The following is a 26,740-nucleotide window of genomic DNA, read 5'->3' as shown; positions in this document are numbered from 1 at the left end:
AATTTCATTTTAATATTTATCACTTGTTCTGAAATAGATAGGCAGCTTCAGCATGATGAGGTCATGAAATAAGAGATTGGTTCAGACAAATTCATTACTTCTTTTTCTGTTTTTGATATTAGTTTGCCTCTTCTCAGCTTTATAGAATGTTTTTTCTGTCATCTTTTATAAAATACTTGGGTGCCCATCTGGTATGAAAGTAGGTATAAAAATATTTTTCAGAGCAAAGAGGGCCTAAGTTAACAAACTAAGAGTCAGTATTTGAAAACCATATTAGAGATAAGCTCAGTAAGATCAATCCTTTTCTATGGATTTGTATTAAATTACATTGACTGCTGCCAGGGAAGTCTGCCCTATTTAGTTTTTTTTGTTTGTTTTTTGTTTGCTTTTGTTTTTGTTTTAATCCATTAAATAGACCTTAAGGGTTTAAATCAATAAAAGAAATTACTTATGCAGGTATTCTGCAATATTCTTGTAGAATTCTTGTTTGTTGTAGAAGCTGATTTTATTTCTAATTTAAACAAACTGGAAAATAAATACAAAATGCAAGAGTAGAGGAAGAAAAAGGGTCCATGAAGAAGAGGAGTATCATCCATTAAAACTGCATGGCACTTTATTACAGTCAGTCTAGACACTATAGCTGTGCAGATGCTGCCACACTTCTTAGCAGGTTTTTTTTTTTTCTTATTTCTCCTGGCATGTTGCAAGGCTGCTACAATAATCAAATGGTTGAGGTCAGATCAGAAGAGCAGCTGTGGCAAGGATTGTGAGTCATATACAATTGCTAGTACCAGGGAAAACTTTTCTAGAAGAGAAGAAAATGCTTGAAATACTTGAAAATACTTGAACTGTTGATGTGAGAGAGAAAATCAGTGAATGACGTGATAAGCATACCTAAAATAATGGCTATAAAGTAACTAGATATTAGAAATTTCCATTTGTCTGTTTTATGTGTGTGATGCAGTGGGAGTTACAGTATGAGTGCTGTAGTTTGAGTACAAATGCTACAGCTACTGTGTTGACAGCCCCATTAGGATTAAGGCAGTGGATTTCCTAGAATTTTTCCATTTGTGTTTAAAACTGTGTATCTGTGTACAAAAAATAAAAATATCTAGAAAGTCTAGGAAATTAATGGATGCTAACACTGAATTTAGGTATAAGATTTTGCTGTAACTGCCTTCTGTAGTTTCTTATAAATTCCCTTAAAGTAACTGATGGTGGGTGAGATGGGGACCCTTTTGAGTAATTTACTGTACCTATTACTCTTCCTTTGTATTGAATTACTCTTCTAGACCAGCACACACTTTCACTGAGCTTTGTATTGTAATCCTCCTATTCCTTGCTGTCCCGAAATATAATATTTTAGTGTCCTTTAAAACTACAAAAATCGCCATTAAGCAATAAGAGGAAAGCTAAAAATTATCTTTTCTTAAAATTAAAAGGACTGTAGAGGTAAAATTGTTGCACTTCATTGAGGAAGGCATTTGAAGATTCTGTTTTGCAGCTCAGAGGGAAAAGACATCTCACAGGATATTAGGAATTTATGAAAGCAATTAATGATGTTTTACTGAATACTAGATTAAATATTAGCTGAGAAAACTAAGTAAATGTCCTGAGTGAAAGAAAGAGCTGCCCCTGGGCTTCAAGCATTTGCATATGTTCATTTAGAGAAACCTTCAACTGTAACTTAAATATGTATAACTATGTTTTCATCTTTATCACTCACTGATTTGTGCAGCTTGTGGAGCACAGACTAAAATTATCTTTTTCTTTTTCTTTTAATAATGACAAGACAGATTTTAGTAGTGAATTGCATAATTTTGTCTGTGTGGGTGTGTCAATACTGCCTGCATAAGTGGTGCATTGGTGTTTGTCCTAAGCCAAGCTGAGTCTGCTTCCTGTGCATTTTTGTTCTGCACACATCCTGGAGGCCAGAGGCAGGCAGAGGATTGCTCATCCCACAAGGTCTCTGTGGCACCACAGCTCCTGAACTACTGATGTATTGTGATTAATACAAACACCAAATGTCAGTTTCTAAGAATTAAGTACATGATTTGGAAAATATATCTTTTGTTAACTTCTTCTTTGTTTGTTTCTTTTTTGTCCCCTGGTTAAGTGGGAGGTTGTCATTTATCATTGCTGTCAGAAAATGACAGAACACAAGTGTAGCACTCTCATCTTTGAGAACACTAAACTCCTTCAGTAGAACCTGTATGATTTTTCAGGACTTTTGGGTTTTATACATAAAGCTTTTTGATGCAAAATTCAACACTTTTTAATAGTGCCTTGTGGCTTATCATTTAAAAGGACAAAATAGCAAAATAAATAACATAGTAGCAGAATAAATAGCAAAGACAAGTGCCCTGAGGCAGCTTGTATTCATGGGTGAGAGTGTGCAGCTTGCTGGAACTTGAATACACAGCTTGGGTGCTGCATCTCCAGAAGCAACTAAAATAGTGCTAAAATCATGAAGCTTGAGCCCAGCAGAGGAATCTCTCACCCTGCTTGTTTTTTGTGAAGGCCTCATCCCTCCATATCTAGAAAACAATATTGAGCTGTCAGTGCCTTGTGACAACCAGCATCCAAAGCCTGAGCATGGATCCTAATTATTTGCAAATAACATTGCAAACTTTGGCCCAATTTGTTTCTCCCTCTCCTTCTCTATCACCAGACAAGAGAAAGAAGTAAAAGAAAAAGTAAAAGTAAAGGAATTCTTTCTTGCTGGTTGAAATTTACCTAAAGTCATGAAAGCCCTGGATGCTCTGAAGAGTTGTGACCACTAAAATCAATTTGAGTCCCCCACTTAAATTAAAAAAATATAAATGTCTAAATATTTTAGAGACAGAAAAAGGAATAATGTATATTAAATTTGTACATTTCTACTTTCTCTCCTTTGTGTTTAACCTACAGAAATATATCAGCCTTGAATAAGGAATTCTTCACTTGGTAGAAAAACAGGGAAGCTCCCAGATCTGTGGCCCTCCATATCCACTCAAACCAGCTCACCACTCTTTCCCCTCATCTTTTATGCTTTCAATTCCAGTAGCAGCTTATTTGAAGAAAGAATAATTTATGCTATGTTTGTAAGGGTTTCAGCTTTCTATCCTGTTAATTGCAGCCAGCCAAGTTTAGCATCATTCAAGTGGACACAGATAAAAGCATGCAAATATAAGCTCCAGATCACTCTTAACTGTGTACTTCTAAAGACACAGATGCTGTCACTGAATTAATTTCAGAGCTTTTCTCACTCAAGGCAGTGATGATAAAAACAAAAGAAAATAAAAAAAGAAATGTGACTGTGTTTTGTCATTGGCATGAATGTTCTTAGTCCCTTTTTGAGAGGGACCTAAGTTGACGCGGGACAAGATCAAAGAGTTCTATAAAGAAGCTGAATTTGTAGCATCCGTACTACAAATTGAATGTTGATCCTTGCAGGATTAAGAGGAGTGTCACCTTTTACTTCTCAGTAAAGTAAGAATTCAAGGGCTATTAAAGCTGGTCCCTGGCTGAAGTCAGAAAATGTTCTTGCACCATGAAACCATAATTAACGCTCAGAGGGTAAGGGGTGCATCTTGGCCATTAGAGTATGTATCCAGTCTGATAAAAAGTGTGCTCCAAGGGATGATGCTTGCTGTGTGACATGACAAACCCTATCACAAAGAGCTAGCAGCTGTGCTGGTAGTCTCTCTGCTTTCTCTTACTGAAGTGTAAAAGTCTGTGTCTTAGATTTTTTTCTTCCCATTATTGTAAGGCTGACTAACCTGTTTTGTGGCTTTAAAATGTTCAGCTTGTTCATCTTTAAGACAGAGATGATTTACAAGTCCATACTTACAAAGCTTAATTCCTATTGCTAAGTAAAGTTCACAGCTTATGTGCTTTCTTGGCACAACTGTTAACAAGACATTTGTTTTTAAAATAATAGATTTTTTAAATTGATTTTTAGTGGAGCTAGCCAAGCAAAAACCAGGTCTGATTCTCTGGGGAAATCACTGTGGTGGTTTTACCTGATGCACCAGAAGAAAGTTAATAGTTGTAAAACCTGTTGAATCTCCATGCTGTAGAAAAAATTGGTCAACTAATCTTTTAAACAGAAGTGGTTTAGTTTTGAAGAGAGGACAGCATATTATTGCTGATCTTCATTTAGTCATTTTATGGTACTTTATGCATTTCCTTTACTCTCTATAAATGTAGATAAATGTAACTTCAAGCAAATCACTGCACAAACGTATGCAACTAGGCAGCAGTTGTGGCTGTTTTAAAAAAGCTATTAGCTTTAATCAGCAGTAGTACGCCCCATCAGATAATCTGAAATGTGTCTGCTGATGCCTTTGATGAGAGCTCAGAATCAGAAAATAAATGTGTGTCTGGACTAGTGTCTTGGTTTGGAATAGGAGTCAGCTTTTGAAATAGATCTCCTGATCATCCCCATTTACCATGTTTTGGCTTGCATCATGGAGCATCCTCAGAGCAAATAAAGTAGATGCATTTTGACTGAAACTAAACAGGGAGATTAATTTAAGAACTCTACCTATTAAAGCTGCGAAAGAGAGCCAAGACTACAGGTAGACTAAACTCAAAACATCCCCAAGCATCCCCAAACTTTATAGTGTGCATGTCAGGTCCTTGACACAAACGATTTTGCTGTGGAGAGCTGCTTCTTTTAGTCTGCAGTACTTGGTAGTAAAAATTAGGTTGCTTTCTTGCTTGTTTACTCAGACAAGCCTGACAGACTTGGAGAAATTTCCATCTCAGTAAAACTTAAAATTTTTGAAACCTTGAAACTTCTCAATTTTATGGCAGTTTTTCCTTCTCCATGTCTGCTCACAGACATTCTTCCTGCATGTGTTTTCAGAATCTGTATCTGGATCTGAATCAAAATTACACAATTTCTCATCCACATGGAAAGATCTTAATATTCCAGATTTTTTTAGCAAAGAGTTTGGACTTACATGTGATATGCCTATGGAAAGAATATGATATGTTGTAAACTGAATATGCTGGAGAATGTTGTGATACAAAAATCTTCAAAATAATTTTCAGAAACCTGTTTGTATTAATAATCTATGTATTTCTAACTAAATCTGAATACTGAAGCTGTCTATCATAGCTTGATGCTGTATCATTGAAGATGTCTATATTAGAATTGAATTCCCTCATGGGAAAATTGAACATTTTTTTTCCCAGGGATGGATAAAAATGCACTCTTAAATTAAGTTTAATTTAATGTAAGGTTTTTTAAAATCTTTTTAATGGGTCATAATTCTTTTGTTGTGATGTTCAAAAACATCTTTCATCCATTACTCAACAAGGTCTTCTAACCTCCCTTTTATAATGCTATGTATAATATGTATGTTGGTTATTCAGCAGAATCAGTCTGGATTCATTTATTGTCATGTTTTCCATTTATGCTAGATTTTTTAAAAAAAATCACAGATTACTTAGAGATATAAAAAGCATCTTTTAATTTGAATATCAAATTTTAATTATTTCTATTATATCTTCATAGCATTTGCCTTGTTTGTATTAGTGTGTAATTATGATTTTGGCTGGGATAGAGTTAATTTTCTTCCCAGTAGCTGGTACAGTGCTGTGTTTTGGTTTTAAGATGAGAATAATGTTGTTAACACGCTGACATTTTAGTTCTTGCTAAGCAGTGTTTATACAGAGTCAAGGGCTTTTCAGCTCCTCACCCCACCACAGCAGGGAGCAGGCTGCAGGGACAGAAGTAGTTGTGAGGAGACACAGCCACAAAAGCTGACCTCAGCTCACCAGAGGGATGTTCCACACTGTATGGTCTCTTATATCCATCAGAATATAAACAAGGGGGAAAGCTGGCCAGGGGCTGCTGCTCAGGAACTGAGCTGCATCCATTAGTGGGTGGCGGGTGATTGTGTTGTATATACTTGATTCCTTTTTATTGTGGTTTCTCCCTTCTGTCCTAGTAAACTATCTCAGCTCACAAGTTTTACTTTTTTTCACAATTCCCCTCCCTCCCATCCCACTGAGGGGTAGGTTCTGTGTAGAAAATTGAGGGAGTGGCTATGGGATGTTTAGCTGCCTGCCAGGTCAAAATACAATGTGAGTGTTCTCCCTTTTAAAATTTGGCATGATTTCTTAAGGGGTGGGAATAAATGAGGTGACAAACGATGCCCATATTTACTGGTCACGGGGATTAATTTATTGTAAGAGTATTTTCTGATATGGCACGGATCCCCCACTAGGGATTGGGAAGAATCTATAAACTGTGTCTTTTGTAACATACCCAACTGTATGTGTGGCAAACTAGCCTTAAAGCAAAGCCCAGCTGGATATGTAGGCGTGCTGCACAATAGAGCACTGCATAGATTTTCCAGCATTATCCTGCTGGGATATTTTGGTAGGCATAGCCCAAAAATCAAATCTAAGACCATTTTCACCTTTCATAGAAACTGCTAGTTTAAAAGCAAGTCTTCAGGTAAAATCAGATAAAATCTGGAAAATATTTGATCTCTTGTCTGTGTTTATACTAAGAAGTTACCAAGTAGGGCCACATAAGGTGCTCACTAGGCTTTATTTACAGCTGTTCTCACTGCAGCTGCTCAAACTGATATATAGATGCATGAACTGGGACAAGTAGAAGACCTAAGCGTTCCTTGGTTGGGATGTATACCAGGTGCTGGCCATAAAGCATGAAAAAGGCATCTGTGAAATGACTAGTTGAAGTAATTGAAATAAATATTTATAGCTATTAAACTTTTGATGCAGTAGACAATAAATTCACAGGAAAAATTTGCTTTGTACAGTGGAGTATTTACAACACATAGGAATTATTTTAGAGATCTTTGAAAAGGGAATTCTCCAAATTCCTTTCTGCAGCTCACCAGCTGCCACCACAGTGCCCCATCAGCATGAGAGACTACTGAAGTCTTTAAAATATTTTCAGAGTTCTGCGTAGTAAGTGACTTGTCAGTTTTTTGAATGGAATTTATGTCTCAGTAATGTCCTGACACTTACTGGGTGTCAGTGTGAGGCCACTTTTATGCCTGTTCCTCACATAGTCACTAACATTTACTATATGCCTTAAGTGAAGACACAGAAGTGTAAGCAGATTGGCAGTGTCTGCCTTGTTGAGATAAATCTTCTCAAAGAAGAATTTAAGGGGAAGAGGAAATAAAAATGAGATCTTATGTTAGTCAAATAACATATAGTCCAGAGTCCTGAGGCCATGCTGCACTCTGCAGACTGTGAACAGCGCTTGATTATGAGACCTCTTCTGAGCCAAGTACCTTTTATTACCGTTTAACCCAGACCAAAATGTGCCCAAATGTAATTCATTCAAGCATTTTACAGAATACACTTGTTACTTGTTCTGTTTCAATGTGGCTTGAGAAGAAATTAGAGCTTTGGAACATGCAATCCATACCTGATAAATAATAAGCTTGCTTTTTTTATGTTTACAGCTGGAGATAACATGTTTAGAGAGTATAAATTCTATCAGGTAGTTCAGTGTGGAAGATGGAATAGTAATGAGGTGCACTCAACTGTGTTTAGGAGGAAAGCAAATGGTCATGAGAACTTAACTGTATTCATTTTTAATGTAGCATTATAAGCTTCTCATTGTCCTGCTGCTTTCTATACAGGCATTGTAATAAATGGAGTGTTTGTAGGTTGTTCTTTATGCAAAATATATGAAATTACAAGAAGGCAAAAGTTGTTCATTTACTGAGAAAAGTTTTATATGGATGTAGTGTTCATTTGACTATTTCTCTTCCATTTTGTATCACATTATATGTTCTTAATGTCACTGTGGAGATACTAATAGCTTTGCAAACATAATACCAAAAAGTTTGGCTGCCTTCTGTGTCTTTTGCAGGTCATTATGCAGAGTTTTGAAGGGAATAACTATAATCAAAGCAGGTATTTTAATGTTGCAAACTGTCTCATGTGCTGCCAATAAAACATTTTTATTTGTTATGAGGGTTAATATATTTTTGGGGAATTTGTGCTAAAAGAGCTACATTCAAGAAAAGTTATCATATTAATGGTGTCATTGTGTTAGTAATGTCATTTAGAAATATGTATATAGCATTGCTGAGGTCTTAGATTGTTTACAAAAAGTAATAACCCTGAAATGTTCCTAACTGAGCATTAACTCTGCATTCCCTCCACTGAGCTAGAAATTAGCATTAAATTTTTGTGTTATAATGTGAAAAAGATGGAAATGAAGCATAAAATGATTTGTAAGTGAAGGAAGAGGGGGATTTCTGACTTAGTTGAATACATTTCCATTTCCAGCAAATTATTAACTCATTAAGGGACTAGTCAGTATAAAATCCTAAGTCTTTTACTTCTCTTTTAAGAGTATCATTCAGAGCAGAACCTTTGTAATATATGAACTATTGTCTTTGACTATAAATCAGAGGATTTTATTTTTGTAAATGCTAGTCAGGGCTTCTTGCTACACAGAGGGACCATTGGCTGAAGTGACTGTAGTAAATCACACAGTATGCACTTACTTCGTCTTGTTCAGTATCAACTGGTCACTTTGATAAAAAATAATAGAATCTAAATTTGAATGTGTCTGAGTTAACTCTTCTGCTACGTGAAGAGTTTTCTGCCTTTTCATCACATTTATTTGAATGTGTGATGCTTTCAATAATACGTCTATTTTTCCTTCTACTTCTAGGTGTTGCTTAGTACCCACAATGTTCTGAATTCTGAACTAGAACAGTAATGTATAACTCTGAAAATGTTGGAATGGTGAACTGAAATCAAATATAGATGTATTCCATAGCACCATAAAAGAAAAAGTAGTTTCTGATTGCTGGAATTTAACTGCTAAGTGGTCCATGTAATTTAGGCCTGCTGGTGCACTGGCTTTTTTCCCTTGCCCCATGTGGAGCAATCTTTAGTTTGCTGCCACTGAGCAGTCAGTATTCACACAAATGGATGGTGATATCAGATCAGAGTGCTGATTTGCTTCATTATTTTAACAGTGTTTAATTTTTCAGGTTTCCCCTTGCCATGACCTGCATAAGATTCTCTGAGCCTAGAAGCTGATTTTTCCTTCTGTATTAGCTAATCAAATAAAAGATGTTAAGTCTTGCAAATCTTGCATCCCATTTCTTAAGCTAACATGGCTCAACAGAATGTTATTGCTATATCTTTATTTCTATATCTCTATCTCTTATTTTAGGTAGTCTCTACTTTCAAATTCATTAATATACCAGCTTTAGCTTCCTGTGTAATAAAGTGTATTATCATGGTGTTGCTTTCTTCTTGCTTTTTGGCATTCACTGTGATCAGGGGATGAAACAGTGTTCCTCTTCCAATTGATTTCCTTTCTGTTTCTGCTGCTTTTGAAACCTAGACTCTTTCCTTGTGAAAGGGTAACAGCAACAGCTGAGTAAATCTTCCTGAGCTTTTTTTTAATCTCTCTTCTGGGAACTTCATATGCTTATTTGTCTGTTTAGAAAGTAATTTTAATGTCTCTCTACATTAGCCATGAAAAAATATTTTCCCAATAAAATCAGTGTGTCATCTACACTTTTACATGAGGTTCTATTGGTTCGAAGAGATGTGTTGTGCTATTTTTAGAAAAAACAAAACAAAACAAAACAAAAAAACAAAACCAAACTGGAAAGCCAACTTTTTGGGATTTGTTGATCATTCCTAGAAAATCCTTTTTCTTGAGCATTGGCCTTATGTGAATCTCTTTGGGAATGGCATCAGGCTATTATCTGCTTGATCTAAATAGGCAGCTATTAGACAATTTGACAATTCCACTGTTATTGTATCCACAATAGGCCCCAGGGATTCATGGGTAAAGATGTGACTCTTCAGGTAACATAAACATTGGATTTTCAAACTGAATCATAGGTAATGGAGTGTGAGGATTTTCGCTTTGTAATAGACGTGCAATAAGAAAATAACACCTTAAAAATCCCAACTCATGGTTAGCAGGAAATGGAAATTTAGCAAATTCCTTTACAAGACAAAACACCACAAGTTTCTTTATATTCACATACAACGCTTCAGATTCAGACTATTTTCTGCTCTAATGTTTCTTTTAAATAAAACTTTTCAAAAAAAAGTGTATTGCACTTAAGAAAATATGAGTTCTCTAGTGGGCTTTACAGAAAACTTCTTTCAGTATTGGTATTACTATCAAAATATGTTGTGTGGAGGACATCAAACAGAAATCTGTCAGAACCACTGAATGGTTTGGGTTGGAAGGGACAATAAAGATAATCTAGTTCCCACCCCTTCACTGTGGACAGGAATGTCACTCACTAGTTCATGTGGCCCCAGCCAGCCTGGACTTGAACATTTCAAGGGATAGGGAATCCACAGCTTCTCTGGGCAAGATGTTCCAATGCCTCATTACCCTTTGAGTGAAGAATTTCTTCCTGACATCTAATCTTTTTGTTTAAAAGTCTTCCCCATTGGCCTGTCACTATCTATGTAAAAAGTCTCTGTTTTTTTGGTTTTTTTGGGTTTTTTTCCTCCTAAGTCTCCTTCAAGTACTGAAAGGCTGCAGTGAGGTCTCCTCAGAGCCTAACAAGAGGATTTCAGAGTAACTTAAACACCAAAGGATATTGTGTTGTTCATTCAGGATGTGCTGATTCAGCCTTATGAAATTCAACTTGAGAATTCAGAAAAAAAGAAATAAAATAGGTAAAAGGCTTAAATGAAAAGAAGTTTTCATTTTTAATTTTTCTCTGCTATGAATTCATTTTCCCAAGTTGTCCAAAACCCATTTTCTCTAAAGAACCAGTCCTTATTAGTGAGTTTCATAATTTTTGGATCTTCTCAGTTCCCTTTGCTCTAGTGAAAGAAGATACTTCACAATCTGATTTTTATATGCTTATAGTATTTCCCATTGGAATATGGCACACAGACATTAATTTGAATCAGCAGATAAGACAAGACAATATCTCGAGAATCATTAATAATAGATATGCTCAAAAGAATGTTTCCTGAGGCGTAAAACAAATACATGAAGGAAACAGAAGTGACATTGACATAAACAATTGTATCTTACAATAGTAACCTAAGGCACAACCTAAACTCTCCCAGAAATATTTAGAATGCTACCTCTTTTTGCAAAGAAAAAGCTGCAGACTTAGCCCATCTATTGTCCATGAAGTGTAATCTGCTATAAACTATTAATCACCCATATTCTGGGAAATGCTGGGTTATATTCCCATACAGATCTTGCCACAATTAACATATGATCACAACTCTTTTTTATTTTCTTCTTGTACTGTTTTACCATTTTTCTTACAAAGGTTGAGGATTGATTTCCTCCTTTAAACACATGCCAAATTCAATTCAAATGTACTCAGAAAAACATTACAAAACTGATGCTTTGGGACTCCATGTTTGTTACTGCTCAGTGACTTCCTTATGAAATCTACACAGGGTAAAAATCAAAGGATGCTGTTTCTTTCTCCTACCTGCTTTCTTTGAAAGTTATCCTGAGATCTGCTAATTAAGTTTTCCTGAGACTATTTATTATCTACACTGTCATCATCAGTAGTGATGTTCAATCTGTCAAAGTTTGTTTTTGTTTTAGATAAAGAGATGGAAGAAAGCTAAGATAGAGCATGTCCTGTCCTTTAAAAAAATTATTAAGGGCAATACCAAAAACCAGTCTTTCTATGGTTATATACAGAATCACAGAATATCCTGAGTTGGAGGAGACCCACAAGGATAATTGAGTCCAATTCTGAAGTGAGTGGCCCATGCAGGGATCAAACCCACAACCTTGGTGTTATTAGCACCGTGATCTAACCAGCACAGGCAATCTATAGAATTGCCTAAAGTACAAATTTTGCATCTTTTTCTGATGTAGTTCTTCATATTGCTGAAGAGAGAATAGTAGGTAAGATGGAGTTCTTTTTTGTCAGCCCTTCCATTGTTTCTAAGCTGACCACAAAGCCTCCAGCTTGCAAAAGGAACCTGAGAAGGACCAGTACTTTTATACTTAACTGATATACCCAGGGATATACATATACATGCACAGCAGTGAAGATCAAGCAAAAATGGTTGAAAAAGTTTGTGGTGGAATTGTGGGGAATTTTGGCATTTTTAAGTAGCTCTTTCCATCCCTTTTATTCTCTCGTATGCACTGTCCCCTCAGTGTGATTGTAGCACAGCATCAGGCAATGAGCTAAATCAGGAACTGATGCAAACTTCAAAAAATAAAAAAAGCAAAACAACCAGCTGAGAAGAACAGCAAATATTGAGAAAAAAATGAAAGGCAGAACAGGATCTACTTAACCAAGAAAACCTGCCAGAAGAGGTGATCATTAAAACAGAGTATGACTGATTGGCAGTTTATTAGGGGTTTCCAAGGTTGTGAGTTTTTGCATACATACCTACTTCTCTTTTTAAACTCTCACTGTAATGGAGCAAATCACTTTTGAGCTACTAATTTGCCTAGTTATTAATTCCATTATTAATTTATTTTAGATTATTAAATTCTTTAATGTTGTGCAGTATTCTTAGTGGGAGAAGTTTTAGAGTGACAGACGTTTTGTATATTGTGTTAATGAATGGAATTATTGAGCTATTTAAGGGAATCTTGTTAAAATGCTATGGGCAACAAGTTGTACCAAAAAAAAAAAAAAAAAAAAAGAGACCTTTAATGTCAACATAATGTTCTAAGGTTGAAATCTAATAATGGCTTGGATTGAATATTAAGACTGCAGTGTCCTTGCTCTGACAAATCTCTGCTGGCTGATTACTGCTTCACTAAGGAGAGAGTGTGTTATTAAAAATTCAATTAAAAAAAAACAAAAGCCAGATTTTTGTACCTTAAATTGCATTGCATAAGAAAGAAAGTGTGGAGGGAGACGTACTGAAAAAGAACATAAGAGAATGAGGGAAAACTACTCAACAGAAAGGAGACCAGAATAGAAGTGGTAGAAGAGAGTGTGGGAGAATGAGGGTGTAAAGAGCACTAAAATATCTATAAAGCAATCTTTCACAATTAAAAGTGTGTGTGGTAGTTGCATATACAAATTTCAGTTTTTAAATATCATGTAGATATAGAGACAAATGCTTCAAAACTCTTCTTCAGAATCTCCCAAATGGATTCAATAGTCTGTCTTTTCACAGCAGAGATGGCCAACCTAATGATGCTGTAGAGAGTTAGAAAATTAATTTTTTGCCAGACTACCTTCTTTCTGTGTAGGCTGATGTTTATGTTCATTCATGACACTGGAGAATTAGGTGTGAGTCTCCAGAAGGTATCACACAATTTTTCCTGCAAGGAGTGTTGTGGAAAGATCAATACAAATCTTTCTTGAAGGACCTTCATTAACGATAGGTCTTTTAAAATCTCTTTAATTTCTAGTTCTGACATAATATTTTTCTTTTCTGTTCTGTATTGTGAAAATGATTAAAAAGTTGTGAAAGACATGATGATTTATCATATATGAACCTTTCATGAGATCCTTATTTACCCAGATATTTTCTAAGACACAAAATCTGGAAATTTGGATCTAAGGATCACCTCTGATGACAACTGAAAAGGAGGAGAAGCTTCTGTATATGTAAGACAATAAAATGGTCTCATTTGAGGCTAAAATGACTAGCAGTTCTTTTGTTTTATCATGAAAGACTACAACACTCATGAGATCTTCTGCAGGCTTTCTCTAAATCTAAATCACATCTAAATCTAAAGTTAGCAGTTAAATGTTATTTTTGGAAAGAATGGGAAAATCATGCTGAGTCTACATCTAAAACCAGATTTCGACTGAAAATTACATTATGGAGAAGAAGTAAGTATCACACTTCATCAGTAGCATCATCTTTCCTATTTCTGATTATAAAAATATTTTGGAGTAACTTGTTCATGAACTCTCGGTGATCATCAAGTTTGACCCAAAATTGCTGCATGAAGAGTGTGTTTCAGCATTATCTGTGCAAGTGCCTCTTAAGTGTTAAATATTCTTAGTGGTTGATTTAGTAGTGCTCCCTCTGGAGATCTTTTACTTTGTGCCAATAAACCTGACTTACTTAGAGCTGTTGGCTCTGGTCCACTCTTTCTTTGTTAAACATTTAGCTCTTGTAAGTGTTGTGACCCTTTTGGCAATGCAAGTAATCCTAATTCCAGCAATTTACACTTGTCACTTTGCTTTAAACTCCATTACTGCACACTGAAATTCTCCACAAAATTGTTTAGAGACCATTTAACAAATAACAAATTTGAGATCGAGGGATTTTGTCCATTATGTTACAATTAATTATTTATAGCTATTTTGATTTTGTGTTGCAGAACTGTGACCTGGCCCAGCAGAGCATTGTTCATATTGTTCAGAGTCCACAGAAGAACAGTCATAACAAGGAGGAAACAGAAGATAGCTGTGTTGGAGGTGTTCTAAAAGCCTTGAAAAGGGAACCTGAGAGTTTAACTCGCATAGATCTCAGTACAAGCATCCTCCCTTCAGTCTCTGCAGGGTTGGCAGTTATTCTGGATCCAGGAAAAAACAGTGTTTCACTTCCCTCTGAAAAATCAGGTAATTCAGTGGCTTCGTACATTTCAATATACTTTTCTAAACATGTGTCTTTTTCTTTCTTTGAGTAAACGGTTCTAGTTCCATACCACAGGGAAAAAGCCCACGAAATATATGGTTTATTTGATTTATTAAACAAAAAATACAACAATATTAATGTGATAAGCATCTGATGTGTCTTCTAGCAAAATAATTTTGTGGATAAAATTAGTGATTTCTTGTGTTACTCCTATCTCTAACTTGTATTATGCTCATATTTTTGTAAATTATTATAAGACGGCAAAATCCCCAGAGGTCTATGAGAAGGCAAAATATAGTCTCTACAAAATTTCCATTATAGAAGTTTTCTTAACTAGAATGCTGGGAAGCTTATGCCTTGCAAATGTGTTTAATCTGTTGTGATGCTTTCACACCCATACATTTTATAAAAAAATATTTACAACTGATTAGCGCTTTTTGAAGGTTTGCTGGCATAACACATGATGGCGATGATTCATACTATGGACATTTGTACTTCTTCATCCAGCAAATGATTATTGAGAGTATCTACATTGTGAAAAATAATGTGAGGCACAAGTTACTGCAAAATGATCTTACTGACACTGTGTTGCCCCAGTGAGGATACATCACTCTGTGCAATACCAGATTCAGTTGTGATTTATCATAACAGTCCATCAGAGATGTCTTTTTATAGAGAGCAGTACGCAAATACTCTTTTTGCACAGTACAGAAGTTAATAGCAAACATGCATATCCAGAGTACAGAAGATAAATTGTGAATATGACAAGAGATACTCTGTGACTGCCCTGGCAACAGAAATCATCTTGCTTAACAACATGGCTACTAAAACTGTTAAAATAACTTCTAAAGAATTTATTAAGTAGCTCATGCAGAAAATATACAATCCATGGGAGGGTCACAGAAGTATTCCACAGCTGACTTGGTCAACCTCTCACTGCCAACTAATGATGAATGAGTGCAGTTTAGGAGCAAATTAGTACCCAGCTTAATGATCCACATCTCCCAATCTGAATGAGTAATGAGATAAGAGGAGAGCATGCTGATTTAAACCTGGTAAACTGGGGACAGGGATTCAACCTGGGCTTACTCTCCGAAGCAAGGCAAAAGTGTGAGCTTTTAAGCATTACCACATATTTATATTTTCATTACTGTACACCATATGTAAAGGGATTTAATAGCTGTGCTTGACATTACAGGATAGTTTATACATGTATAAGGACTTTTAAAATAGGTCATTTGACATGTTTTTCCATAGACTACAAACTCTGTGAAGCCAAGAACAAGCTGATAGGTGTCATCTGTTGTATCAAATATTTTCATGGCAGAATACATGAGGACAAAATGTTTTTTGATCAAATACCTGGGCTAGTTCTTTCTGTGATTAAGTTAAAAAGGCTTTTTATCATAAGAAGAAAAAGAAAAAAAGAAGAGCCATTCTAATGACTGATTGTTCTTTGTGGAAAGATGTAAATAATAAGTACTTTTTAAAGGCATGTTAACTTCTTTCCTTGTTTTGATTCTAGCTATTAAAACTTGTCCTTTTTTTCTGTTCAGCTCCACCCCTTTGTTCAATATGGGGAGCAATATTTTTGTTATGAATTTGCAGTCACTTAAAAAAAAAAAAAATATTCCAAAGATCAATTTTGTAGTAAACTTTACTGTGCAGCTAGGAATTCCTTTGGCATAAATGAAATGAGAAATATTAGTGGGAATGAGTGGCTGAAGAAAGCAGGTACCATGGCTGGTAGCTGAATTTACACTTACCAAGCTGTGGTCTTTGGAGATGAATGATTGTAATGATCAGTCTACAGTAGCAGCCTAGACAGGTGAGTGAAGAATAACCTTTATTTTTCTGTGTGTAGATGACAAATTTAAATATACAATTTAGAGGCAAAGGTTTAATTAATTGATTAAATTAATATTATTTAGTCTGACATGCTACACAGCTATTCCCTAATTGAAGCAGTAAACACTACGACTTCAAGTCTTTCTGAAGCCTAAGTTATTTTTATTTGTTATGCTGACCCCATGTTCCTGCCCTGATTTTGTTTTATTTGCCCTCCTTTGAATTCTGAGGAAAAAGATTTGTGGTAATTTTCACATCACAAGAGCTTCTCCCAGAAGCTTTTGCAGCATTTGACTGCAAAAATAATATTTTTGAAGTGAATGCTTAGAGGCCAAAATGTAAAACTTTACCAGACAAACCTGGGGAGAGGCTAACTCTTGTTATGCTGTACTGTACTATAAAAGCAATATACTTAGGTAGTATGAACTGCTGCACTTGATGAGACAAAAACCCTTATGGCCTGGCAGTGTGTCTCCACCAAGGGTATCATTTGCTCCCTGCAGAAGCATGTAACAGGACATCCTTCTCCCAGCTCACCCCTACTCCTGTGTGAGTAATGAAACCGACTTCTGACTGGTCTGGAGATGCATCTTACTTGCACTGGTTTTTTTAGACAGCAGTGTGTTTCTCTGTGAGAAATTCAGAAGTTTGAAAGTCATTAACAAGCTGAAAAAAAATACAAAAATGGGTCCAAATAATCTTCTCATCAAAGAATTCCCGGTTTCCTGTCATTGCAGACAAAAATAGCAGAAATGCCTTTTCTCCTCAGTTTTTTTTTTTGTTTTGCTTTGTTGTTTTTCTTGGGGTTTTTGTTTGTTTGTTTTTCTTATTGTTTCTTTGTTCTGAAAACATTGTGTGACTTCTGGTGTATAAATAAAAAAATCGCAGCACAGGACTTTCATCCTACCTCATCCCATTCCTAATTTGCGTCTGTGCAATATCTGGAACAAAGTGCTTTATTAAACACAATGTAAGAAAATGAAACTGTGATCCATAATGAGTGCATGTCAGCAGATACATGTATAAGATGAAGACATAATGGTTGGACTTGATGACCTTAGAGGTCTTTTCTAACCTTTACAATTCCATGATTCTCTGATTTCTACCTGAAAACCAATGAATCGGTAAGATATAAGGGCTTGTATGACTCATCTGCTGAACAAGAGAATGCATCATGATTTCAGATTCCAGAAAGCCAAGAGAATATTTGGAAGTATAAACAGAAAACAGAATGGAGGGGCAATATGTTTTTTTCTCTGCTTTTGACACTTGCATGACTAAAACTAGTATAGCACACTGTTTTGAAGTCTAAACTGTTAGAGGGTTCAGGAGAAGAGTAATGAGAATCCTATAAAAGTGCACATCATGATTGGTTTATATTTGTTTAGGCATCTATGGGTTGGAAATTCTGTAATGTGGGAATATTAGATCTTACCAGCTATCTTAGTATTTTAGCTCTCATTGTCTAGAAAGTGCAACCCAGCAAATACAAATACCCCACATGGGTTTTAACGTGCCAGGAAATCAACTACCAATGCAAGTAATTGTATCTTACAAGAATTCTCCATATTTGTCCATTTAAAAAAAAAATAGAACATTTTTCTGAAAAATGAAGATAGAACTTAAACCTAGAAGTAGTATGGATAGTGCTAGGCAGGAAGTCAGAATGCAAAATCCCATTCCCTCCCTTTTTAAAATTAAGACTGATGTCAAGCAAATTTGTAATATGAAAAAAATAGAGCTAGTTTAACAGAATCTGTTTTCTGTAAGCTGACCTGAATGTTGTTACTTATGTAATTCCCAGGTTAATCCATTATCAGCTGGTTTATTATTTTGTCTCAATCAAGTAGATGTGGTCATCATTTAGGTTATTTTATTTTCAACTTTTAAATAAGTGTTCATCTGGTCAGTTCCAAAAAAAAAATAAAAATCGTGGTGTTCTTTAGGCAGACTGTTACAAATGCTTGAATGCAAGGCACCTCTGTTTCTTTATTTTTTCCATGTTCTTCTGTTCACAGAAGAGTTAATAAAGTACTGGTATATACTGACTTAGGTGTGCCAAGCTTTGAATTCTAGCAAAAAGAGGGATTGATTGTTTTCCATCTTGTTAGGAAATGCTCTGCCAAAACTTAATATATGTTAAAACTTCTTGTCTTTCCAAATAATGCAAGTATCAGTTAAGGCAGATGAAACTGTCATTACCAACACCTCAGTATTGTTAGCAATGCATGAAGTGATGAACTGGTGCCTATTCCATGTAAGAATCTGACTCCATGAAGGAGACTGGAAAAAACACTTGTAAGGGAAAGCCACAATTTAGGGTGTGGCTAGTCAGATCTGTGCCTACATCTGAGACAAGCCCTGATGAACAATAAAACCAATATCAATGTAATAATGGAAATTGCCAACATTGTTAAATAGTTTTTGAATAGTATTCTGATGACTGTGTGTTAAAAATTCCTGTGACCTGTAATTGATATTATACTTTATTATCACTCTTCTGCTCAAAAAGTCTAAAAGGATAGAAGTTTTTTTTGTCAAATTTGTTTGAAGTAAATGAGTAGTCTAAACTCCTGAAGTACTGTAAAATCACTTCACAGTTTAATAGACCTTATAATCTCAAATTAGATGCAGGCTGGACAGGGTTATGGTGTATATCTACTTCCCTATTTGCACGTGGTGTTAGGCTGAGTGTCACTACCCAGTACTGAGCTGAGAACAACTTCAGCTATTTCCTATCCCTTTTTTGATAATTTCATCAAAACATGAGCACATCCATTCAAAATGGCTTCCAGCGTGGAAAGAACGTTTTTATTGTCTGCAAAAATGTGAAGCCCGGACCTAATATTGCTTTTCTGTGTTACAAATCCAAATATCTAAGAATTTACTATTCCTTTAAAAGAGATAAAAAAGTATTCCTAAAATTTCTCATGTCATTTCACTGCATTTTTTTTCAAAGGAAACTAATTAGTATAAAGATTTTTTTCCCCGCTTTGTCATGTATACAAATAATTTATGGCTTAATGATAACATTTATTAATTAATGACATATACCTTAGATACATGGTATTGTAAATCAGTAATTTGGAGAAGGATAATCAGTATTCTGTGCAATTTACATTTAGTAATTAGGCCTTTTTTTCTAGAGTTATCAAAATTTTGTTCTAGAAATAAATTCCCAGTGTTTATACTGACCTTTCTTAAATTTCTTGAAATATTAATACAGTGTTTCCTGTTGCTTACATGATTCTTATCAGTCTTCTTTCACAGACAGTCATTTGAATAAGATTCATATTGCTGTACAAGAAAAAGTAGTAAATTACTTAATATGCAACCAATGTGTTGTTTCAGTAGACATATTCTAGTAACTAGTTAGGTTACTATTTATTTTTGGATTTCATGCCCTGACAGTTTACTTTTGTTTTAGAATTAAACTACTTTTAATCTAAATGAAAATTCATCAAGCAGCACATTGTGATTTAGCCTATATTTGATTCAGATTTTTTATAATATATTAGTTTGCAAATTTTTAAATATTAAATGCAATATTAATTTGAGGATCAATCTACATCCAGAAAAGGGAAGGTATTAATTTATCTTTTTAAGAAATGCAGAATAAAATACCAACTCAGAAATAATGTACTAGTCCTGATTTTAACCAATAATTTCTGGGAAGCAAGGCTGTATTTGCCTTCATTACACACTGTAAATTTACTGTATGTACAATTCTGTTTTCAAGTTCAAAACAAATTTTTACAAAATTCCTGCATTGACAGGTCTTTCTCTGCCAGTGATTAGGTTCAGCACATTGCTAATTGCTGTCATTGTGCATTCATTACATAAACTGTTAGACTTTCACTGTTAGACCTTTTATCTTAAATTTTCTGTCAATGTACAATGCCATAACCTGATGCCATGTTCATTGCACTGATGTGTTGTAGTCACAAATTTCAGTTCATTGGCCTGGGACCTCATTTAAAAGAGAAATAGGAATGAAAGTATTTGTCTTCTTCCTCTCCATTTTCCCTTTCTTATTTGATTGTTTTATGCTACTGTCCCTGTCCTGAATCTCCTTTGTGCTCTTCACTTCTTCCATTGATTTTGTTTTGCCAGCTACCTTTCATGGGTGTTCCATACCTGGGAGACGTTCTACCTACTTTTAGTCCCTCCTGCATGTTTTGGTGCTTTTTTACAAGATTTTGTCGCATGGATGCCTCCTGAGACAACGATGTGTGCAGCTACACACCTCTTTGTTCCTTTGGTAGTCACATTGCTCACAGACTTGATGTAAAATGCTCACACCTTGTGCCTGACTAGATATTCACAGTGTTAGAACGTGTTTTTCAGAAGTAACCATCTTTTAAGTATCTGCATCTCAGGTCTAAAAATCCACATGTATTAATAGAAGAGTATAGCAATAACATTTTCATAGTGCAAAGACACATTGGATTTAACTCAATTGTACTAAATATTTCCTATGTATTGAATGAGAATTTTTCAAAAAATTTAAGTTCCCAACCTCTCTGGTAAGTGTTGTATGACAGAAATTGTTGAACTGTGATCCATGTTTGAATCTGTGGGATCCAGATGGGTTTTAATTCATGGTCCAATGAGACAGCGGTTAAAGTGCTCTAGCTCCACTTGTTTTTGGTTTCTGAAATATATTGCAGTCATAGAATCATGGAATTGTTTAGGCTGGAACAGACCTTAAGGTCATTAGGTCCAAAGGTTAAGACATCTCTACCAATTCCACCACTAAACTATGTCCCTAAGTGCCACATCTGAACTTTAAATACCTCCAGGAATGGTGACTCAACTCCTTCTTTTGGCAGCTTGTTAACGTCAGTATATATTAAATTATCCCTCTTGATGCTGTACTTTCTTGGATTATTCTCTATGAGTACATTCAAAGGTAGCAAAGGCATGCCCCTAGGAAAATGCTTCCTGTTAAAAATAGGATAATGTTTCTGAAACAGTACTCTGTTTTTTGATGTGCAGCAAAAAGGAGATTTTTTGGATACAAACCACAAAATCACAGAATTGCTATTATGCGAGATCAAACATATTTCCTATCTAAATCTAGTTCTCTTTTTTTAATACATTACTGTTTTGTATACAATAATTCAAAAGAAGAAAAAATGTCCTTATTACAGGAATTTTTATTTAGAGAAGAAGTATTCCCCTTTTCAAATAATCACCCATGTACCTCTGTCTGATTCTTCTTCATATTTGTTTTATGGGCAAGTTGACAAGAATGGTAATGGTATTTTCTCTTTTGATCTTCATTGGAAAAAAATAGTCCCCAGTGTCAATTCAAGGGTTAATTGGAGAAGAGAGGGAGAATTTTCAGCCCAGAAATTAACTATTACTAATTCTGTCAACATTTATTTTAAGAGAGTTAAGCTTAAGAAAACTATTCAGCTTCCAGTAGGGTTATAAAAATTTGTCATTACAAAGTCCTTGGAAGTTTGCTCTTATGTATATTTTATCTTCTTTTAGGGTTATTAACCCTTGACAATTCACTGCTGCAATACTTTCAAATTCTATATATAAAAATTGATATCCCCTCTTCACCTTCTAGCAACAGCAGAATGTGATTTTATAAGACATTAGCATAATGGAACCTTTTCAATAAAATGATAAATTGAGCCCATTTCAGAAAACAGAACGCACGCTTGATAATTTATTGCAGCCAGTGCCATGCTAGAGACCTCATTCATATCATATGCTTTTAACACTGATGAGAATGGTGCCATTTTCCCATCACACCTTGCATGTCTGTGAAATTAATTTGAGAGGAAAAATGTAAAAAATGCTCTTTTCTAATAGAGGCTAAAGCTCTTCCGGGAATGCTTATCTCTACATGACATAATTATCTCTCATGAACATGTCTAATTATTGTTTTTAAAGGCCCTTCCATGTTAGTTGAACAGTAGTAGCGTTGCTGACTCCCCTGTGTCAAGGGGTGGGGTGTGTGTTCTTACAATGCATTTTGATTGTTTATGGGGGACAACATGAATGGACTTTCTTTGGCACTTTTGCAAGTGTGTCACTTTATATATTTTATATATACTTTATATATACTTTATATATACTTTATATATACTTTATATATTCTTTATATATTCTTTATATATTCTTTATATACTATATAACATGGAGATGACATTTGTAGGTGGAAAAAGTTATCTACTGATTAAATAAAACTATGCATTTTATGTTTTCCAGAATAATTGTTGGCATGAATTTATTGCTGATGCTGCTAGGAAAAATAGGAAAGTAACACTTAGGAAACATCTCTTATGCATAAAGACATTGGTAATAGAGTTTTAGGGTGATTCTTTTTTGACAGGAAGAGCCCAATTATGAAGCACAAGTAAAAATCATAAAATCATAGAATGGTTTGAGTTGGGAGGAACCTTAGAGATCATCTAGTTCCAACCCCTCGGCCATGGACAGCTTTCACTAGACCAGGTTACTCAAAGCCCCATCCAACATGTCAGGGATGGGACATCCACAATTTCTCTAGGCAACTTGTTCCAGTGTCTCATCACCCTCACAGTAAGGAACTTCTTTCTTATATCCAACCTAAACCTACCCTTCGTTATTTTAAAACCATGCTCCTCTGTTCTATCACTGCATGCCCTTGCAAAAACTCCTTCCCCTACTTGTTTGTAGTCCCCTTTAGGTATGGGAATGTTGCTATAAAGACTCCTGGAGCCTTCCCAACTCTCTCAGCTTGTCTTTACAAGAGAGGTGCTCAGATCTCTGATCATCTCCTTGTCCTTCTAGATCCACTCCAGCACATCTGCATCCTTTTGCTAGAGGGCCCAGAAGTGGATACATGACTTCAGGTGGGGTTTCAGGGGAACTCTTGTGAGAGTACAGGGGGAGGATCACCTCCCTGGCCCTGCTGGCCATGGTTCTCTTGATGCTGCCCAGGACAGAGGTGGCTTTCTGGGCTTTGAATCCATGCTGCAGGTCATCTTCTCATCCACCAATGCCTCCAAGTTCTTCTCCTCATTCTCAACCCATTCTCAACCCATGCCCAGCCTGTGATTGTGCCTGGTTTTGCCCTGACTCACATGCAGGACCTTGCACTTGGCCTTGTTGAATTTCATGAGGTTTGTGTAGACCGATCTTTGAAATGTCAGGGTCCCTCTGGATGGGATCCTTTCCCTCCAGTGTCTAGACTTCACCACAACACTGCACCATTGTTCGTGTTACCAACAAAGGTGACCCATGAGGAGCACCACTTGTCACTGGTCTCCACCTGAGTGTTTCATTCTACCTGTCCATGCCTTTGCCTTCTGCCACTTGGGTGGTGTGTCTGGAACTTACTGGCAACAACTGAGATAAAAAAGCTACTGAGTATCTCAGTCTTCTCCATGTCCTGGGTAATCAGTTCTGCTGTTTCTTTTTTGAGCAGTCACATTTCCCCCAGTGTTCTTTTTTATCACTGACCTACCTATATAAGGTTTCCTTGCTGTCATTGACATTCCTGAACACATTTCAGGGCTTTATCTGTCCTGACCTGATCCCTGGCTGCTTGGACAATCTCTGTGTACTCTTCCAAGGCCACCTGTCCTTGCTTCCATTTTGTGTTTCAGTTTGTCCAAGAGCTCTGTATTCATCCATGAAGGCCTGCTGACTTCCTCTGGGATGGGATTCATCACTCCTAATCTTGGCAGAAGTGATCCTTGAATATTATCCAGTTTTCTTGTTCCCCTCTTTCCTCCAGGGCTTTATCTCATGGCATTCTAAGAATGCCTAAAATTCATTAAAAAATCCTCAGTAGCTGCTGCCACTGTGCAGCATAATGCTTGCACTATATGGTCGCTGTTATGAGCTCTTAGCACTCAAAATGACAGGAATCATAATCTGTGCAGAAGTCATGTGCTCAACATTCATTAAAGTCATTGGGAGCTCTTCTCACACAGCAAGGACATTGGGAGAACAGACCTATTAAAAAGGCTTGATCTACAGAAAGTAATTACATGGAGGATATGAAGAAATTCTGTTGATAGTAGAAGGTAAAAAAACAGCTTTGCAAAACACACCCTTCTTTCTCCTTATAAATACAAATAATTTTGGTGGGACTAAATTTGAGCTTCTGTGAAAGAAAAAGATCATTGTATCTGGAAGGGGAAGACATTCTCTGATTTTGGTGTGGTGAGTTTTTTTGGTTTTGTTTTGGGCTTTTTTTTTGGCAGTTTTGTTTGTTGTTTTGTTTTTTTTTTTTAAAGGAAAATGATCATCGTAGGAAAATGGACAATTAAATCAGAACCTTTTCACAGAAAAGCAGAATTAAAGTCAGTTCATGCTCCTACATGTGCTGTGCCAAAAGTCTTTAGGATTTTACATCAGCTTTGTTTTAGTGAAAATTTCACATTTTCAGCACTGCATGAGTGACCATTGTTAGCAGTGCCAGGGTAGTGACCTTCATGTCCATTCACAATTCTCTTCACAGACTGCCAACTGGGATTTCAGTTGTTTTTATTAATTCTTTGTGCCTATGTTTTTTGTCTTTGTGTTTGTTTGCTTCTTTCTTTATTTATTTTAGAGAATATCTAATAGCAACTGAGATTCTCTCATCTTTATGTGGATTTCCAAATACCCTTCAGTGGAAGGTTTCTTTTCTCCTACTCTGAGATACATTGGACCTTTTGCTTAAACCTTTTTTCTTCTTACACATTGGCCATGAAACAACACTGCCTACATTATGCCCAGCAATTAAGATTTTATTAAGAAGATGCATATTTAGCAACATTTATCATTGTTTGCAATTGATAAATATTTTCTACAAATTTCCGAAGTCTTGGTATTATTCTATGGGATCTATTGGCACTGGACATAAAGTTTGACCTAGATAGGTCAAAGCCATCACATTATCAAACTGAAAGGAAAATAAACTAAGAAAATGTTTTCATTTCATCTGCTTTTTGCATAGGAGACAGAATGCTACAGTGGCCTGCAAGCAAAACAAGAATATTTCATAGCTGGATTACATGTGCTGTGGCACCAATTTTTTGTGCAGCTACTGTCTCAGAATCACAGTTTTCTTAGTGAGGTATCCAGGATCTGGAAGTTCTATTTAATCATCAATCAAAATACCATTTTCAAAAGCTGGTTCAAAAAAATATGAATCTTTATATGTACTGATACACCTGAAACTGTATCTTACAACCCCATCTGCACTGTTGACATCTCTGTGAGTATTCAGCCTTCGGTCTTATCTTGAGAACATGACATATTCTCTGAGTCTATAATATATTTTCAGTTATGTATTATTAATATATTAGGAGTTACAATCAGCTACTGCTATAACTGGTATTTGCAGATGAATTCTTCAGATTAAGTTTTGACAGTCTGCCTGCCTGTAATGTTTTCTGCATTTCTGGAATAGCGTATCTGCAACTACTTTGCAAGTCCATGCAAAATGCAAGGCCATGTGGTAGAGATTGAGATATATATATGTAGTTATGTTAGTATTTTAACTATCCTCTCACTCAACAAAACACAGGTTGAAATATCAAAGGTGGCAGCTGTACCCTGGAGCAAAGTGCCCCAGAGGTCCTTGAAAGCCACTATGGTTGCTGAGCACCATCAGTCTCCTTCCAAGCTTCCATGATGTGCCCTGCTGGTGCAACAGTCAGTTCTGTGGGTCTTGACATTTACCAGTCAAAAGACAGGAATAGAGAAAAACATGGATATGGATATGAACATGGGGTCTTCAGGTGCAGGGTGAGTGAACAGAACATCATGCTCCAAGTTGAGGCTGTTCATCATATACTGTACTCATTGATGTTCAGCTTCCTGCAACACTGCACAATTTGTCAAGAATTTTATTGTAAACCTCAGTATCCTGGTTTTCAGTGTTGGATGATTGCCTTTTTGCTATGAAGGTGGTTTAACCAAAATTGTAAAATGATCAAAAAAGTTCACTTGAGCAACTAAAGTAGCAGGAGCCACAATTCCTCTTTCTGCTCTTTAGCTTTGTCACACAATAAATACTCAACATATATAACTGGATGAAAACTCTAGTTGGCAACAGTTGGTTTCTGATTTAAAGGTATATCACTTGAAAACCAAACCTTTTTCTACTGCAACTCTGCTGTACTAGTTAGTCTCCACTAATTATTTTTGGAGTAGCTGAATTGAACATAAGTACTGTTTTAAATTAAGTCTGTGCTGGTGATATGGACAAGTAAAGGTCATGATTAACATTATCAAGGATTTTTCCTAAGCAAATTTTAGTTCTCTTCAAAAGAATGTTGTGTTTATTCCAATAATAATGAAATAAATGGCAACATCTCCACTATCTTCAGCTGTGAAAGTTTAAAATCTAAATTCCTGATTTGATGCAGAT

General features: G+C 35.7%; 1 protein-coding gene across 1 annotated transcript in view; it reads left to right on the top strand.

Moving 5' to 3' along the window:
• The window catches only part of PRKN (parkin RBR E3 ubiquitin protein ligase), a gene marked incomplete at its 5' end in the record, with an annotated part of 556,293 nt that overhangs the window by 75,174 nt on the left and 454,379 nt on the right, over window positions 1–26,740 (top strand). The window contains one exon of the mRNA XM_033512914.1: window positions 14,267–14,507. Within this exon, the coding sequence (XP_033368805.1) occupies window positions 14,267–14,507 (241 nt within the window). The remainder of the gene's footprint in view (window positions 1–14,266; window positions 14,508–26,740) is intronic.

The sequence above is a fragment of the Parus major genome, chromosome 3, assembly GCF_001522545.3.
Source record: "Parus major isolate Abel chromosome 3, Parus_major1.1, whole genome shotgun sequence".
NCBI classification, from domain to species: Eukaryota; Metazoa; Chordata; class Aves; order Passeriformes; family Paridae; genus Parus; species Parus major.
This window is presented reverse-complemented; position numbering and strand designations above follow the sequence as displayed.